Raw genomic sequence first — 16204 nt, forward strand, 5'->3', positions numbered from 1 at the left:
GCTCAAAGCGAAGCTCACTGTTACATACATACATAAACATACATACATACATGTTAGCTGTTTATGGCTCGTAGCAGCAGACAGCAGTCATTTGAGGTTTGCTAACATTATTGATGTTTGTGTCGCTCAGAATTTAACTGCAGGTTAATAAATACTTGACTTAAAGGGGAAATAAGTAGTTTATAGTGCCATCTAGAGGAGAGGCTGAAATTTACAACAAAGACCTGCTGCTCTGCTCACCCCCTCCCTTCCCTGAGCGCTACGGTATCCTCAGCTGGTCAAATGTCGTCCTCGTCGTCTTTCTCCGTGTCAGCAGATGAGGTTCGTGAGGCGAGGGAGAGGGCGAGCTACCGCGGCCGTAGCAGACGAAGCGGAGAGAGAGGAGGCGGGACTTCCGCTACAAGTAAAGAGACGCTTGTTTTGTTCTCTCGCGTTTGTCCTTACAGGCTCCGGTAGAAACATGGCGTCTCGCTGCTAACAGTGGCTATGCAACCGCGGTCATGTTATTTTACATGACTTTTTGAAACACTACGAAAATGAAACAAAAACTATTATACAGCGACTAGACAATGCAGGAGCACATCATATGTATAAAAAAGTGGATTTTGGGTTTTATAAACCCATAAATACTACACATTGTACCTTTAATATGCTGCCCCTGTCTTCATGTGGTTGCTGGACACATCTTGTGTCTTGTTTAGCTATTTTCATCAATCAATCACATTTTTTTTGTATAGTCCACAGTTTACAAAACACAGTTTGTCTCACGGGACTTCACAGGGTTGGTAACATCCTCTGTCCTTAGACCTTCGACCAGGGTAAGGAAAAACTACCAGGGAAAAAACCCTTATAACAGGGAAAAAGGGTAGAAACCTTAGGGAGAACCACAGGTGAGGGATCCACTGCCTGGACGGACAGACGTGCAGTAGATGTTACCCAAAACATACAATACACAATTACAAAGAATAGAAAGTAAAATGTTTTTAAATGCCAGGATCCATCTGGATCACTGGGTTTGTCGCAGCCTATTATTTAACATCGTACATTAGATTCATGTAATTTGTTTATCTTCTCGAACTGTCCAGGATGTTTCTATACCATAGGCTCCCTGAAGACATGGTTGTTTGTACATTAGAAGTACTGCTTCAGAGTTCACTGCAATTGTTGTCTTGTCAACAAATGCTCATTTCATCAAGACAGTACCGTTTACCAACTGTAGGGGGACCCAGAGAGCTATCCTCCATTGATCAGAAACCATTGTTTGCACAAACAAAGAGCTGAATGAATAGGCGGACACATATCAGTCAGGTTACTTGTTTTAAATCATACTGTCATCATACTGTAAAAATTACACATGATCATACATCATACATTATACAGCAGCTGCAGTTCTTTCTGTCAGCTATATACATTTCTGTCTGTTTTACTGATTGTATTTGATTGTTTTCATCATTTAATTTAAATCAAGAAGCTGTAGACATTTCCACATATTGTAATGTGATATCAATTTGCTTAAATGTGGAAACAACAAAAAAGATGTTTCCCCAAAAATAATCAAAATAATGTTTTCTACTCAAAATGAAAAAAAAAATATTGTATCAAAACACAGTCCTCTTAATTGATGAAAAAAATGAAGCACTCCACATAACAAATGAAAACATGGACATTTATCCTGTACCCTGTATGAAAAATGATGTGAACGAAGCAGAATAAAAATGTAGAGAAAAGGTTTATGTTATTGTGGGTGTTGATACCCATTGATGTGTTTATTTGTCGATATGCTTGAGTAATACATTCACAATATAATTTCACCTGAAGATGCAGTATTTAATATTGAGCAAATACTTCTAAAGAGCGCCTGTCAGATCAGCTGGGCACATGCAGCCATGCCACCTACTTTCCTTTATACACTTGTTTGCTTACGCCTTTATATGGTGAGATGATTATGAATTAATGCAATGGTCCAAATGTGCACACGTTGCTGTATTAATGCTCAACACTTGGCAAAGGTTGATATTTAACCTTTGACACTTTGGCTTTGTACATGACCACTCCACAGACCATGCCAACAGCTGCAAGAAGACATCCAACGATGAACACCATGTTCAAATTCAAGGTCCAGGTCCCTGGAGAAAAGAGAAAAAACAGTTTAAATCAAACCTTGTCCAAAGTCTAGTTTTGACCAGACGAGTGAGCAGGTGTTTTCTGTCTTTCATACCTGTGGCTTCGCGGCTCTCTGCTGACCTCCGGAGGCGCAGAGGCCCCTGGGAAACAAAGTGGTTCGCACTCTGGATGGCTGCATCTCTCTTTTGGCGTCTGGCAGTTCTCACGCACCCCCGATAGCACCTTGTGTTGGAGTTTCCTGCTTCACACATCATGAGTGAACAGCTGATGTACACCTAAACACAGCAAGACACGCTGTCTTTACCTCAGAACATGTACAGCAACATCGAGGTTGAGTGTGATTGTTTGTTTGCTTTTAAATTCTTTTGGTATTTTATTTGTATATATTCAGCAGTATTCAACATATATTCAACAATCTGCTTACCTGATCATGCAGTCCGATAAATTTGAAGGCCTCCACGCTGAACTTGAATACTGTGGGATCAGTTGAGGGATGGATTATTACAGTTGAGTCCACTTTGCACCTAATCCAGCCAGAAAAAAACCAAAGTATTTAGTTATTTCTGCACACGATGTCTCTGCAGGGGCCAATTTTACATACTACATATTACATATTATTTTTCATACCCGTTGTCAATGAGGGAGTATGTTTGTCTGTAGTTTGGGTTGTCATATGGTGAAGCTTTGCAGGACTCCACAAACATCACTGTGTTGTTGACAGAGGAGGTGGCCTCGATCTGCATGTAAATCCTGCTGCCTAAGTCATACTCTAGTGGGTATGACATCGGATCAATCATGATATTGAATTGATTGTTAGGGTAGAACTCAAACTGATAGGTGAATGTGCCAAAGCCCTTGTCCCACACTGTGACATTCCTCCTGTGCGCTAAGAAGCCCTGAGTCACATTTCCTCGTTTTGGGTATTGGCAGTAGAACTGCACTTCCAGCAGATTCTTCCTGGTGATCAGGTCTCTGATGTCATCAAATGGGGTGATTTCATTCTTGAAAAAGAGGTAATCATTGTCTTCCTGTAATGTAAAATATTATGTGTTTAGCAGCAGCAGTAACTGACAGCGTGGGATGAAACAAAAGCGAGGGTCTTTTTACCTCAATCTGAGTACCACAAGCATTGAGGGGGAAGATACCGATGACGTGAGTGCTGTTGGAGTGTGTCTGGAGGCTGCAGACCGTGTTTGAGGGATCACTGAGCCGCAGATGATCCTGGTGGAGTCGAGGGAACGAGGCTTTCTCGACCATCACTGTCATTGTGGTCTCAGTGCAGATCACATGAGATTTAACTGCAATGACACACATTTGAATATTTTACTTTTCTTCAAAATGTAATTAAAGGGACACTGTGTAGTATTTATGGGTTTATATAACCCAAAATCCACTTCTTTATACATATTATGTGCTCCTGCATTGTCTAGTCGCTGTATAATATTCTTTGTTTCATTTTCGTAGTGTTTCAAAAAGTCACATAAAATAACACGGTCGCGGGCCGCTGCTGCATTGCCACGACGCCATGTTTCTACGGGAGCCTGTAAGGACAAACGCGAGAGAACAAATCAAGCGTCGCTTTACTTGTAGCGGAAGTCCCGCCTCCACTCTCTCCGCTTCGTCTGCTTCATAGCTCGCCCTCTCCCTCGCCTCACGAACCTCATCTGCTGACACGGAGAAAGACGACGAGGACGACATTTGACCGGCTGAGGATACTGTAGCGCTCAGGGAAGGGAGGGGGTGAGCAGAGGAGCAGTTCGTCGTTGTAAATTTCAGCCTCTCCTCTAGATGGCACTATAAACTACTTACTTCACCTTTAATGCTTAAGTTACAACTACCGCTATAGCCGTGTTTGTAGCATCAGGCATTCGGTGGTGGAAAATCCTTTAAGTATTTAATTATCGTACTGGAACCATGCCACGAAATGCAAAACAGGTTGAGAATCGAATCGGGAATCTAATCTGGACAATCGTGATAAATCTGTTCTGAACGAATATATGTTCATTCATTCATCTTCTACAGTTTATCTTGTTGCATCGCGCCGCTGCACTCAATCCCAGCTGACATACTCCAATGCTGTGGAAATGTCATGGTTGGAAATGCAGGGAAAAGTTGGAGGTCAAGACTTGCACGTGGGCAGCTCCTGTTGGATCAGCTACTTGACCCTGCAGCCTTCCTTCCTCCATTATAGTTTACAATCACATATCTATCTGTCCATCCATCCTGCTGACTCACCTTGAGCAACACCGACGCCCACCAGAACACACCTCATCTCAGACTGGAAGATCTGAGACCTGAAAATCATTTGAAAAGAATGAATATGAATTATACTGGGGCTCTTTTCCTCACCCTCCTCACTCTGACTGTGTTGCTCAGAAATGCAGTGCTTTGCAAAACAAACCCAGAGGTTGATACCATGTTATTTTATTAAACTGAAAAGCTGTAATGGGAATATTCAGAGTTTTTGAGAAAAAAAGATTCTGATTCTGTTAAGAAATTAAAACCATGACTCACCCGTACAATGACTCAACTACAAAGCAGATTGGGAAATGTTCTTCAAAGTCGTTTTCGAGAGGCGTCCATTTAATGGCAAACTCATTTTGTGTGGTGGTGTGTTTGCTGATGTTCATCGGCCCACTCACAAAGATATTATGTATCCTGCGTGGAAGCAAAAATGGAAGGTGACAAAGTTGTCTAACTATGCTGAGATGATTCATCGTCACTGATCATGTTGGTTCTCACTAACCTTCCCCGGCTGACATGTGCTTTGACTTTGATCTCCACTTCCTTGTTGACCTCTGCTTGGATACGTGCCTCATTTTCAGGTGTTGGGTTCACAAACATTGGCAAGTAGACTCCCGCCTGACACGAAGGAGCAGTAGAATCCACTGCAAAAAAAAAAAAAAAATCAATTCCAAGTGAGGGGGTGAGGTGAGGTGTGGACTCAAGTCAAACAACATTTACACATTTATAACAAAGTCACAAAGGTCAATCTTGCAATCAACAAAAACCTGGTCTAAGGACAAAAGTGCAGAGTTTTCATGCTTATTTAAATGGTACAGTTGATCACTGATGTCCAGCTGCAGCCTGTGGTTGATGCACCCACACTGACTGGTTCACAATGCCCATACACTCTGCTTGTTATGCAAACAGGACCTTCAATAGGCAAGTAGCACTACACCAGATACAGCTGACCCTGATTTTAAAAGCAATGACGAGCACAGCTCTGATTGGCTTGAATAATATTTTATGCCCACAACACAAATACAATCAATCAATACGACTCAATTTTCTCTTACCCCACTTTTCAGCTCCTATCTTATCTCATCTTATCTTAAGTGTCGTTAAATGTGGATTAGCTCATTAAGAAAATTGTTGTGTATTAAGTCTTACCAAGTACAGAAAATTGCAGAGGAAGTCTACTTAGAGACACAGGGTTGACCAGGGGTGGAAGTGAGGCTGTGGCTGGATTTCTGGGTGTGGTTGTGGTAGTACGTCTGGTTGTGGTCGTGGTTGGAGGTGTGGTTGTGGTTGCAGGTGTGGTTGTGGTCGTGGTTGCAGGTGTGGTTGTGGTTGCAGGTGTGGTTGTGGTCGTGGTTGCAGGTGTGGTTGTGGTCGTGGTTGCAGGTGTGGTTGTGGTTGTAGCTCTGGTTGTGGTCGTGGTTGCAGGTGTGGTTGTGGTTGCAGGTGTGGTTGTGGTCGTGGTTGCAGGTGTGGTTGTGGTTGTAGCTCTGGTTGTGGTCGTGGTTGCAGGTGTGGTTGTGGTTGTAGCTCTGGTTGTGGTCGTGTTTGCAGGTGTGGTTCTGGTCATGAGCCATGGGTGATAGGCCCTCTTTGCCCTCCTCGAACTCAGTGGAGGTATGGAGATTGTAGCTCCATCAGTGTAGGTCAGAGTGATTTGGCGTTGAGGGAAATCTTCCACCACTAACCCAAATGCAAAAACGGAGCTACTCGTGCCGGTACTGTTGGAGTATTGCAACGTGCAGGATGTCTAAGAATGAGAAAACTTATTAGATGAGAGAAGCAAAAAATTAAACAGTAACCATGGAATGAATAACTGACCTGGTCCAAGCTGAACCCCAGAGCTTGGTTATATACGGTATGTCGGCATCGAACGCTGTCACCATCGGGATCAAAGGTCATGAATTTGTATGTTCGTGGACAGTTGTGCGGGACTCTTGAACAGACACAATAGCATGGGTTAATTAGAGGCTTTCTAAATATCATTTTACAATGATGATCGAATATCTCTCTCACACACACACTTTCATACATATACAATACCAGTCAAATGTTTTGGACACACTTCCTCATTCAAGTAAATGGATGTGTCCAAACTTTTGACTGGTAGTGTACACACACACACACACACACACACACACACACACACACACACACATTAAATTGGTCTTATTAAAAGGTTTAAAAGGTTACCGGAGATGAGGTACAGTGGCAATGTCTGGTGATCTGTTTGGTTGCCTGGTGTCAGATCTTGTCCCCAAATTCACGTACGTCAGTAGATGCCAGCTATAAACTCTATTGCGTGTGCTCACCCAACAACAGGCATTTGCACTGGTATGTGGAGTAGAAAAAACACAGTTATTTGCACCGCAACACATTAACATGTCTGATATCGTGTCTGATAAATGACTCTCTATTACACTGGTTGTGTCCCCTGAACTTACACTTTAATTAACATCACCAGCAATAATAACCATATAAACTCATGAGAGAGTTGATTGTCAGAAACTAAAACCTATGCAATGTGTCTTCTTCATATTTCCCACCTCGAATGCGTTCTTCCTTTTGAAGGAAAAAGAAATGGTGGCATTTTTTAAGTATTAAAAGAGAGTCCTCACCTTCTTACAAAGGGTCTGTCACTCCTGACATTCATTGTACTCTGTCTTTCAGTTTCACACCACCGGCTGCCGCGGTCAATTGTACCTGTCGCTGTGTCGGCGGGGCAGGCCTGACCGCCACAGCGCCAGAAGGCAGAATAGCCACACGATCTGAACGTTGATTTGCTGCGAATGTCCACCTGAGACGAAAAGATGGCATCAGCATCTTGTGGGAAATGATCATTCTTGAACAGTGGTATTATAACCAGTCACACTTAGTCAAATAATATTATAAAGGTCACGCAGCCATCAGGAGCAACATGGGGTTAAGTGTCTTGCCCATGGACACATTGGCGAGATAAGCATCTCATATAAACCTAAAAAAAATACAAAATACACTACCGTTCAAAAGTTTGGGGTCACTTACATACATTTTTTTGGCGTTTTCCTTTAAAACGCACACTTTTATTCATAAAAAGAGTTGCAAAATGAATAGAAAATATAGTCAAGAAATTGACAAGATTAGAAATAATAATAATACTTTTGCCGATCAAACTTCAACCTATGATCTAATAATAATACTAATATTTCATGGCATCGTCAAATCTCTCACCCTGAATGATCCATCAGTATTTCTTCCTCTGTAGGTGTAGGTCTCCAATCCTCCTTGGTAATGTGAGGCTGCAGCCAGTGAGACCAGGAGCAGCTGAAGCAGAAGCACCGTTGTGGAAGCCATGGTTTCCAGAAGTCTCCGCTGTCCCTGGATTCTCGTCTGAGCCACCTTTTATATTCTGGATCTGCTGAACATATTAGGGCTTATCGTGCCAACAGTCAATGGTATGTTCACTATGTCTCAGCTGCAAAACCAGTTCATAGAAACGAAACATGACACTGGACTCCGACGCCAATGTCTTTGATCGGTAACCAGATCCATTTTATAATCTATTGTTTCATAATTAAATCTGACTGGAAAATCAAAACCTTCAACCAGTTCCACCTACATTCATTTATATTTACAATTAATTTTAATCTTTATTATTCTACTGCTTTTTTTGGTTCCTGCTTTCAGTTTACATCGCTGCACATTTTGATCCAATATTTTCTATCCACCTATTGAATCAGTCCAGTGCTATTAACAATAAAATAACTCTCTTAAGATACTCTCATAAGAATAACAATTATTTTTATTGCCTCAGGAATGTCATGTCACATTTCATTGTTCATGATAACTGGATGTGGCCTGGAGGGACTTTACCAGTGGGAGCAATCTTACTCTTGCATTCAAATTGTGGTTTCAGTCATTATATACAAAAGCAACCACAAGTTTGTTCAGGCAGAATTCATTCAATATTGTTATCTGCACAATGCTCCACCAGTGCCTTTGTTTTTGTCTTTTAATGTTTTAATTTCAGGGATTTGCAGTTTCACATAACAAAGCTGGGCTTAACAGGCACGTCTGAGGTTCACTGACCAACATCTACAAGGACACAAGAGCGTAGAACACAGTCACCTGAATGTAATACACAGACTTTATACAAGTACCATTAAAAAACTATCCTTTTTAAACAACATTGCAGCTACAGAACAGTGGAAGATGCAAACAAAGCGACACCAAGCCTTTAGATCTAGATTTAAATGGACTTTAGAGTTAGAGCAGTGCAACCACGAGCAGGTGTGTTCCATTGTCGCCTGACAGTGCACGGAAATAGTTCCAAAAGCCGTCATTTACTGGAAACAACAATCGTCACAACTTGTTTGACCTGATCGACAAGCGATGTCCCAACATTACTTTCACAGCTTGGACAATACAAGCTCTAACCTCGTGTGCGTTTCACTGACATTTTAATATCAAGAAACTCATTCTGTCGTAAATACATTGACCTTGTCAGAAGCAGTGGTCCACATGGGGACCAAACACTGGTCCACATGAGGCAATAAAAACCTAATTTCTTTGCTGAGTCTTTAGATAGACTGCCGCTGCCCTAATGAATGGAAGTCAGAACCGAGTACACACGTTTTTATTGCCTTGTTCTCACACATCTCACATTCACACCCTTTTAATTAATTTTTGAAATTGAGGAAATGATTCATTTGCCCTGACGCACTTTGACAGTGAAGTGACTTTATTAAAAAAAAAACTAAATGACTTGAATTTTTCTATAATAATAGTCAGCATCACCCTGAACAAGGATCAATAGAAAATATTTACAAACCGCTTAAGGAATAATTTTAATGAATTTTTGAAATTGGGGAAATTATCCATTTGCCCTGATACACTTTGACAGTGAGGTGACTTTATTATTTATTTAAAATAAAAAAAAATAAAAAAATCTTGAAATGACTTCTAATGTTTCAAATCCAGGAGGCGTCACTGTTTCCCCTTGGCCAAAGGTGTTTCCGTTGCCATCGACATCCTTAATTCAACAAAGTGACTGAGCCATAGACTTGTTCTACTTTTCACTTTTTACTAAAATTAAATTCATTATTTATTTATCATTTTTTTAATGTGTTTCAATGTATTTTTTATTGTGTTTTTCGGTCTTGTTATGTCATCTGTAATTGCTGAGCCAGAGACAATTTTACACCTCGGTGGACAATAAAGACCTATTTAATATAAAATGGGTTGTAAAATAACAACATCACATATGGGAACTTATGGAAAGAAAGTTTAATCATCACATTTGAATATCTGTTTCCATCTCAACAATGAGATGACACATGAATGGAAAATAGGTGATTCAATTTAATATAGATGATTTACATGTTCTGAGGACACAGAAAAATAATAATAAACAATAATTGGTAAAACCTGGATTACATCTCATCCCCAACTTTATATTAAATGTCACATAAGGTGAAGAGAATCTCTGGAGTTAATAACTGTTAATCAACGAGTCTGTAGATTCAGCAGATACACGACTACACTATTTTCAAAGCAGCCAAACAACACAATGACAAAGTGACACACATTTGACTTACAGAACGAACACATAGCTTATTTCATATAGCGACAAATGATTAACACCAACATAGGCCCGTATAAAACTGAAGGCTTGTCTTCAGTCTAATTCAGAGGTGGGAAGGGGTTGGTATTTAGCTTTGGACCTCCTCGATCTGTAGATCACTACTGCGCAAACCAGGAGGGAGCCAACAATGAAGACCACGTTTGCACCCAGATTCAGGCTCAGGCCAGATGCTGGAGAAGAAAAGATTATAATTAAAAAAACACATTGTATTTTAGCTATTGCATTTTAACTATAATCTCAAACTCACTTTGGCTTTGAGAAGTTTTGACCAAGTGCAAAGGTCCTTGGGAAATTGAGTGACTGCTAGTCTGAGCCACAGCTTCTCTTTTGCTGCGATGGCCGCCCGACCCGATGCATCCCTGAGAGCACCTGGTCCCAGGGATATTGGCCTCACACAGGATGACGGAACACGTGATGTACACCTGCAGACACACAAAGGTGCAGTCAAACTCAAAGTTGTTTGTGTTGTGTGTGTGTGTGCAAGAGAGAGTGAGAGGTTGTACAAGTGGTGCGCTTTAAAGTCTGTAGCAGTGATGTCAGGAAACCACATTCTAGGAAATTGTTTTTATTACTATATTATAGTAATAAAAAGTTTGAGGACAATTTTTCCACCCTTTTTTTGCTTTCACCTATATCAATAGGATTTCCCCCCAATTACTTTTTGGGACATTTAAGTTTCCCAGTTAAAATTTTTATTTAAAATATCCTTACCTCGTCATGATCACCGATGAATTCAAAAGCTTCAATTCCAAATCTGAACTGATAACGGGAGCCAGCGTAAATCTGTACTGTTCTGTCCTTCACACACCTGGGAAAATGCAGTTATATTGGTTAACCGACTCATAATGTGCAATAAAAATATTGGCCAATCTATGTTTATTGTATATTTGGTTATTTGTTATTAATTCATGATTCTTTTTTTGTTTAGGAGGTTTAAGGTGTGTCTGTGGTTGTGTTTTAAAAGTTTTTGATATGCAGTGGCAAGGGTTACATACAAATAAAGCTTTCTATTCTACAAGTCAGGTAATAAAAAACAAGAAAGAACATTGTGAGTACACATACCCATTTTCGATGATTTTGTACTTAATGCGAGAGTTGGGGTTGTCGTACGGATTTGCCTCGCAGGACTCGACAAACAGCTCTGTGTTGGGAATGGAAGTGGTCGCTTCAATCTGCATGTAAATCATCTGCTTGAGATACACGTCCACCGGGTAGGTGTTGGCATCAACTTGATTTCGGAACCTCTGGGTTTGGAAGAACTCAAAAGTGAAAGTGAAAGCACCAAAGCCTTTCTCTGAAAAGGCGTACGGGTTTTTGTGCCTGAAACCAAGAGTCAGGTTGGTTCGCTTTGGATAGATGCATGAAAAGGCGATGTCAACATCATGCTGCCGAGAAATGACTGCCCTTAGATCTGCTGATGTGATTGAGTTCTTGAAAATTATGTTCTCTTGATCCTCCTAAAAGGGAAAGAGGAAGAACAAAAGCTGTAATGCACAACTTTTCAATAAAATTAAATGTTTGTAACATTATAAGGAGTTCACACAACGCTGCTTAAGCTGCAACACAGTGAGGTCTTTACTGTCTCAACTGACCGAGGGGAATAAAGCACAAATCAAGGTTTAATTTAACTGTTTTGTTGTTGTATTTCTCTTTTTTCCTGTTTTTGTCTCGATTAACCACAGTTGTTTTCCTGTTTGAGGTTCAGTTCAGCTTTGATCAGCCCGTCCTGGTCTTTGATTGGTTGGGGTAGCTAGAGACATTGCAGAGTCTATAATTCCCTGCAGATGAAGACATTGGGGCCTTTGATGCATTGGGGGGAAAGGTTGTCAATCAGTATGTTTACATGTACAGTTTAATCAAGCTAAGGGCGTAGACCTGCCTGAAGGGGTGGTCTCGGACCGCTTTATCTGCCCTACTTTGGTACGGTTCCTCTGGTGTGAAAGCAACAAAGCCAGATTGGAGGAAACGGTATAGTTTAACGCATTATGGCTATGAGATGAGATACGGGATTACCCCGGGTTTTCCGAACATCAGTGCCACGGTTTTGCACTGTACTCTGCCCAGAATATCGGGGGTTACTATGGTTCCGGTGCCGATGGTCTTTGCGGTCTATTTTGGTTTGTTTACAACTTTGCATATGTGAAAGCAAGCTGTACCCACGTCTGTTTGGTGCATTGTAACATTTTTCTGACTGGTGCGGACCAAAGGGATCAAACTATAGGTGTGAAAGCGCCCTTAGACTCAGTTTTAATCAGTGTTTACGTGAAAACAGAAAACCACATTACTGTACGATGTAGGCTCACCAAAGAACTGGAACCACCCCATTGTTTTGAGTGCCTTACCTCAACACGGGTTCCACAGGAACCCAATGACATGCTGGCCACCAGGTGGGTTGTGTTGGAGAGTAATGTGAGGTTGCAAGAAGAGTCTGTGTATTTGTCAAGGTGCAAGCTGTCCTCATTGCGTCTGATGAGGGAGCTCTTCTCCACTTCCACTGTTACTGTTGTTTCATTGCATGTCACTGTGGTCTCTGAAAAGTGCAAAAAAAAAAAATACATCATGTTTCATTTTCATCGTGAAAATGTGGTCTACCTGTCCGAGTTTGGAAAATATGATAATTAAGCACACAAGTTGAAAATCTGCAGCAAAATGGGACCTGCAAAGCTACTTTCCATTCATCTATGTGTATTGTGAGACGACACAAGAGCACATTTGTACGATTAAGTGCTCAAAATCACCACTACATTTTCGAGTTGAAATCTGGACAACAACAAAAGCGGTGTCTTTTGAGAGCAATAGAGCTGCAGCTTGGTATGTTGACAACATTTAAATACATAAAATCCCTATTGAGTGTCCCAAATTTCCCAATCAGGAGTTTGTGTTCGGCTTTTTGTCCATGAATAAATGTCTGCACTCACCAAACATTCTCATGTTAACCACAGCCAAAACTTTGCCAAAAAACAATATTGCTGACAGCAGCTTTAATGATCACCCATGCTATATTTAAACAAAAACAAACAAAAAAAAGGAACTAACCATGGTGTCCAACATCAGCAATCACACAGCGGACCTCTGATTGATAGACGCGATTGTTTCTGGATTGCATCAAAGGAGAAAATAAAAATATGTTGTTTAAATGATAAAAACAACTGTACACAATAAATGTGATTCAGAGATGTTTAAGGATTTTAAATAGAGTTTTCTAATTTACTTTAATTATATAAATACCAAATAGCTGTTTTCAAAACTCACCCGTCTTTGGCTTCAGAAAGAAAGCAAATAGGAAAATGTTCATTCACTTCATTATCTGTCGGTGTCCATTTTATTACATATTCTCCAGTGGAGATTTTCTCCCTCGAAATGCCTCTTGGTCCAGTGATGACCGGGTCAATAATGCTACAAGACAAACAATGTTTTTATTATTCATGGAAGGGGGATGGAAAACATTATCAAATAGTAACATAAGTCACTTAAACCATAATGTGGATGAATCTTTGTAAATTACTTAAAAACTGTATTGCCACAAATGGTTTAAAATAAAAACATTCTTTACCTGGCGAACTGTGCCATGGATTTGACTTTTATTTCAAGAGTGTGGTTAACATATGCTGGAAGATTTACTCCGTTACTTGGAGTTGGTGATAAGAAAATAGGAAAGAAATCACCATCAAGGCATGAGGCGGCATTGTACCCATCCACTGAATATCAGATGATAAGAAAGACAGAGTGAGAAACTGATAAAATAAAAAGGCATTTCAATAAGTGTAAATTTAAATAAAAAAATAAAATAAAAAAAAGACCTTACCTTGCACAGAAAATTGTAGTGGAAGCTTGCTTAAAGGAGGAATTGATGATCGGTATAATGGTGTGGTGGTTGTAGCAAGTGTGGTTGTTGTTGTAGCAAGTGTGGTTGTTGTAGTAGCAAGTGTTGTTGTTGTTGTAGCAGGTGTGGTTGTTGTTGTAGCAAGTGTGGTTGTTGTTGTAGCAGGTGTGGTGGTGGTTGTAGCAGGTGTGGTGGTGGTTGTAGCAGGTGTGGCTGTTGACGTCCCCCACCGTAGTGAACGCTTACGCCTGACGACTGAAAGGGGGCGCTTGGTTGTGTATGATCCATCATTGTACGAAAGGGTTATGTGTGTGTTGGGAAAATCCTCCACCTGCAGCTCAACTGCATGGATTCCAGTTGAACTTTGAGGAGTATATTTTATGGAGCATGATTTCTAACAAATACAAAAATGGAGAGATGCTTCTTTAGTACACCTAAGTCTGTACATTAGTATCAATCATCAATGCTTACACATTAATCCTCACATTTACTATTGAAAGATATACAACTAACCATCTCTGTGGCCTTGTAGCCCACTGCACATGCTCACTACGATTATTAATTATATTGTGATAAGTTATTATTAACTGTAATATCATGATCATCATAGCCAGTATGAAAAACAGTCAATGAATTGATGAACTGGTACTAGGACACACAGTGTTGCTAACAGGCCCCAAAATCTTGTCAAGATAAGAACTAAACTTCCAAAGATGAGGAGTCAACAAGGAGGCTTAATGAGTAGAAATGATTGGTCAGTTCAAATGCACATTCAGTTGAGCACTTTCTGGTGAGATGCACGAAAACAACAGTTACAAAAAATAAGAGTAAACCTAATGTAATAGCAAGACAGGAATTTCAATGAAGTGCTGAATGTTTGTTTTTCTGAAACATCACCATAGTCATACACAACTGAAGAACAACTGAAATGCCATGTTGTATGAAGCAAACGGATTCAGAACATGAACAAGACAAATGTGTATGGCAAGATTCTTACCTGATCTAAAGAGAAACCACTGGTCAGAGCACATAAGGCACACTCATGCGTGCCGTGACTTGTTGGTACACGGCATCGGACCCGGTCACCATCAGGGTCAAACAGTGTAATGTTGAACCATCGTGGGCAGTTTCGAGTAACTCTGTGAAATGTCAATCGACTTAATCAGAACGTGTCTGATGTAGCACAGAATACAGTTATTTGTGTGTGTGGGTGTGTTCTTGTATTTGTGGCTTTGTAAGGACCAACAAATCGTGTAGACCACACAGAGTGAGGACAGTTTGGCTGGTCGTCACTACTTTAATGGGGCTTTTTGGAGGTTAGGACCTGGTTTTAGGATTAGGGTAAGAATTAGGCCAATTCTGAAAACAATTAGGCTTTCAAAAATTTAATGATCACTGTGCAGGTCACACTCCAGGACTTGCTGTCTTATGGTAATTAGGGTGTTGCAACACAACGAGGGGACTTCATGCGCTACACAATGTTCAACCAGGGTGAGCCAAAATTGTACGTCTAATTTACAAACCATGCTTGTTGATGAAAAAACACACACAATGATTCATGACATCAGATTTAATATTACTAGGTTTCTTTTCTTCAAGTGGGCCCCTTAGGTTTTCTTGTGGAATTGCTGTCCTTATTATTATATTATTATATACCCATAACGGTATATTCCTGTTATGGGTGTCCACACAATCCCTTCACCCTAATGGGATCGGCATCTACAGTGCGTCTGCAAGCCTTTCTTATCACCATTTAGAGTTCACAGGTGAGTGGTGACACAGGGCTTTTGTGAACAAGTTGCAAAACCAGAAACCATAAAAAAAAGTGTGCTTACTTTTAATCACACATTTAAAATGATGCTTGTTACCTGAGAGCTGGCAGCATGGTAGTGATGGGAGATTTGTTGGATTCACCAGTGTCAGAGCGGGTTCCCAGGTCCAGATTTGCTGTCATTTTCCAGGGCGCAAGTGCGTGTCTTACATTTGGCCACCAGTATCCAATACCATCATACGCACGGGAGCGTGTGGGGAATCTGTTTTAGATAAATATCTGAGCTATGAGACCAACACTGAAGCAATATATTCAACATTATCTGTTAAATGTTTCAGTTGGAGGGCAGCAATGCCGAAAAGAAATATATACTTGTGGATGGAAAAGACCTAAAGATAGGTCTACTGCTTGTCTATGAGCACATTTAATTGTTATTATTTTGTTTGCTTACACCTCACTTTCATGCTCAGAATGCATGGTGCAAATCAAGCTTTTGTAGTAACAGTAATATTATCTTACCTAATCTGGAAGGGTCGGTTGCTGGAGAGTTTTCTTTTTGTCAAAAACTCAGACTCGCACCAGTTGAACCCGAAGGAATTTCTGGACACTTGACCTTGGGAAC

The 16204-nt window shown here is 40.5% G+C and overlaps 2 protein-coding genes across 2 annotated transcripts; both read right to left on the reverse strand.

Annotated features, from left to right (window-relative positions):
• Positions 1–1304: 1304 nt before the first annotated feature.
• On the reverse strand, positions 1305–7698 carry LOC310936528 (uncharacterized protein; the record flags this gene model as incomplete). The annotated part of the gene is made up of 12 exons (XM_083900601.1): positions 1305–2126; positions 2219–2399; positions 2549–2648; positions 2752–3152; positions 3232–3422; positions 4360–4418; positions 4639–4782; positions 4871–5012; positions 5518–6115; positions 6187–6301; positions 6984–7162; positions 7576–7698. 12 exons carry the CDS (start codon positions 7696–7698, stop codon positions 1987–1989), a joined length of 2373 nt encoding a protein of 790 aa, XP_083756727.1. The 3' UTR covers positions 1305–1986.
• Positions 7699–9637: 1939 nt separating this feature from the next.
• LOC310936807 (ZP domain-containing protein-like) lies at positions 9638–14158 on the reverse strand. The gene is made up of 9 exons (XM_083900958.1): positions 13794–14158; positions 13542–13686; positions 13241–13384; positions 13025–13083; positions 12331–12518; positions 11051–11445; positions 10700–10796; positions 10236–10410; positions 9638–10158 (listed from the first exon to the last, which is right to left on the reverse strand). The coding sequence occupies exons 2-9, from the start codon at positions 13556–13558 to the stop codon at positions 10022–10024; spliced, it is 1212 nt and encodes a 403-aa protein (XP_083757084.1). The 5' UTR covers positions 13559–13686; positions 13794–14158; the 3' UTR covers positions 9638–10021.
• Positions 14159–16204: the final 2046 nt, after the last annotated feature.

This window comes from Microchirus variegatus (genome assembly GCF_963457635.1).
Source record: "Microchirus variegatus genome assembly, chromosome: 14".
In the NCBI taxonomy this organism is placed as follows: Eukaryota; Metazoa; Chordata; class Actinopteri; order Pleuronectiformes; family Soleidae; genus Microchirus; species Microchirus variegatus.

Coding starts and splice junctions, on each gene's coding strand:
- LOC310936807 (XM_083900958.1), bottom strand. Junction 13,084..13,240: donor CTTTCTGAAGCCAAAGACGG/GTGAGTTTTGAA, acceptor GATGCAATCCAG/AAACAATCGCGTCTATCAAT. Junction 12,519..13,024: donor TGCTGATGTTGGACACCATG/GTTAGTTCCTTT, acceptor TGCACTTTTCAG/AGACCACAGTGACATGCAAT.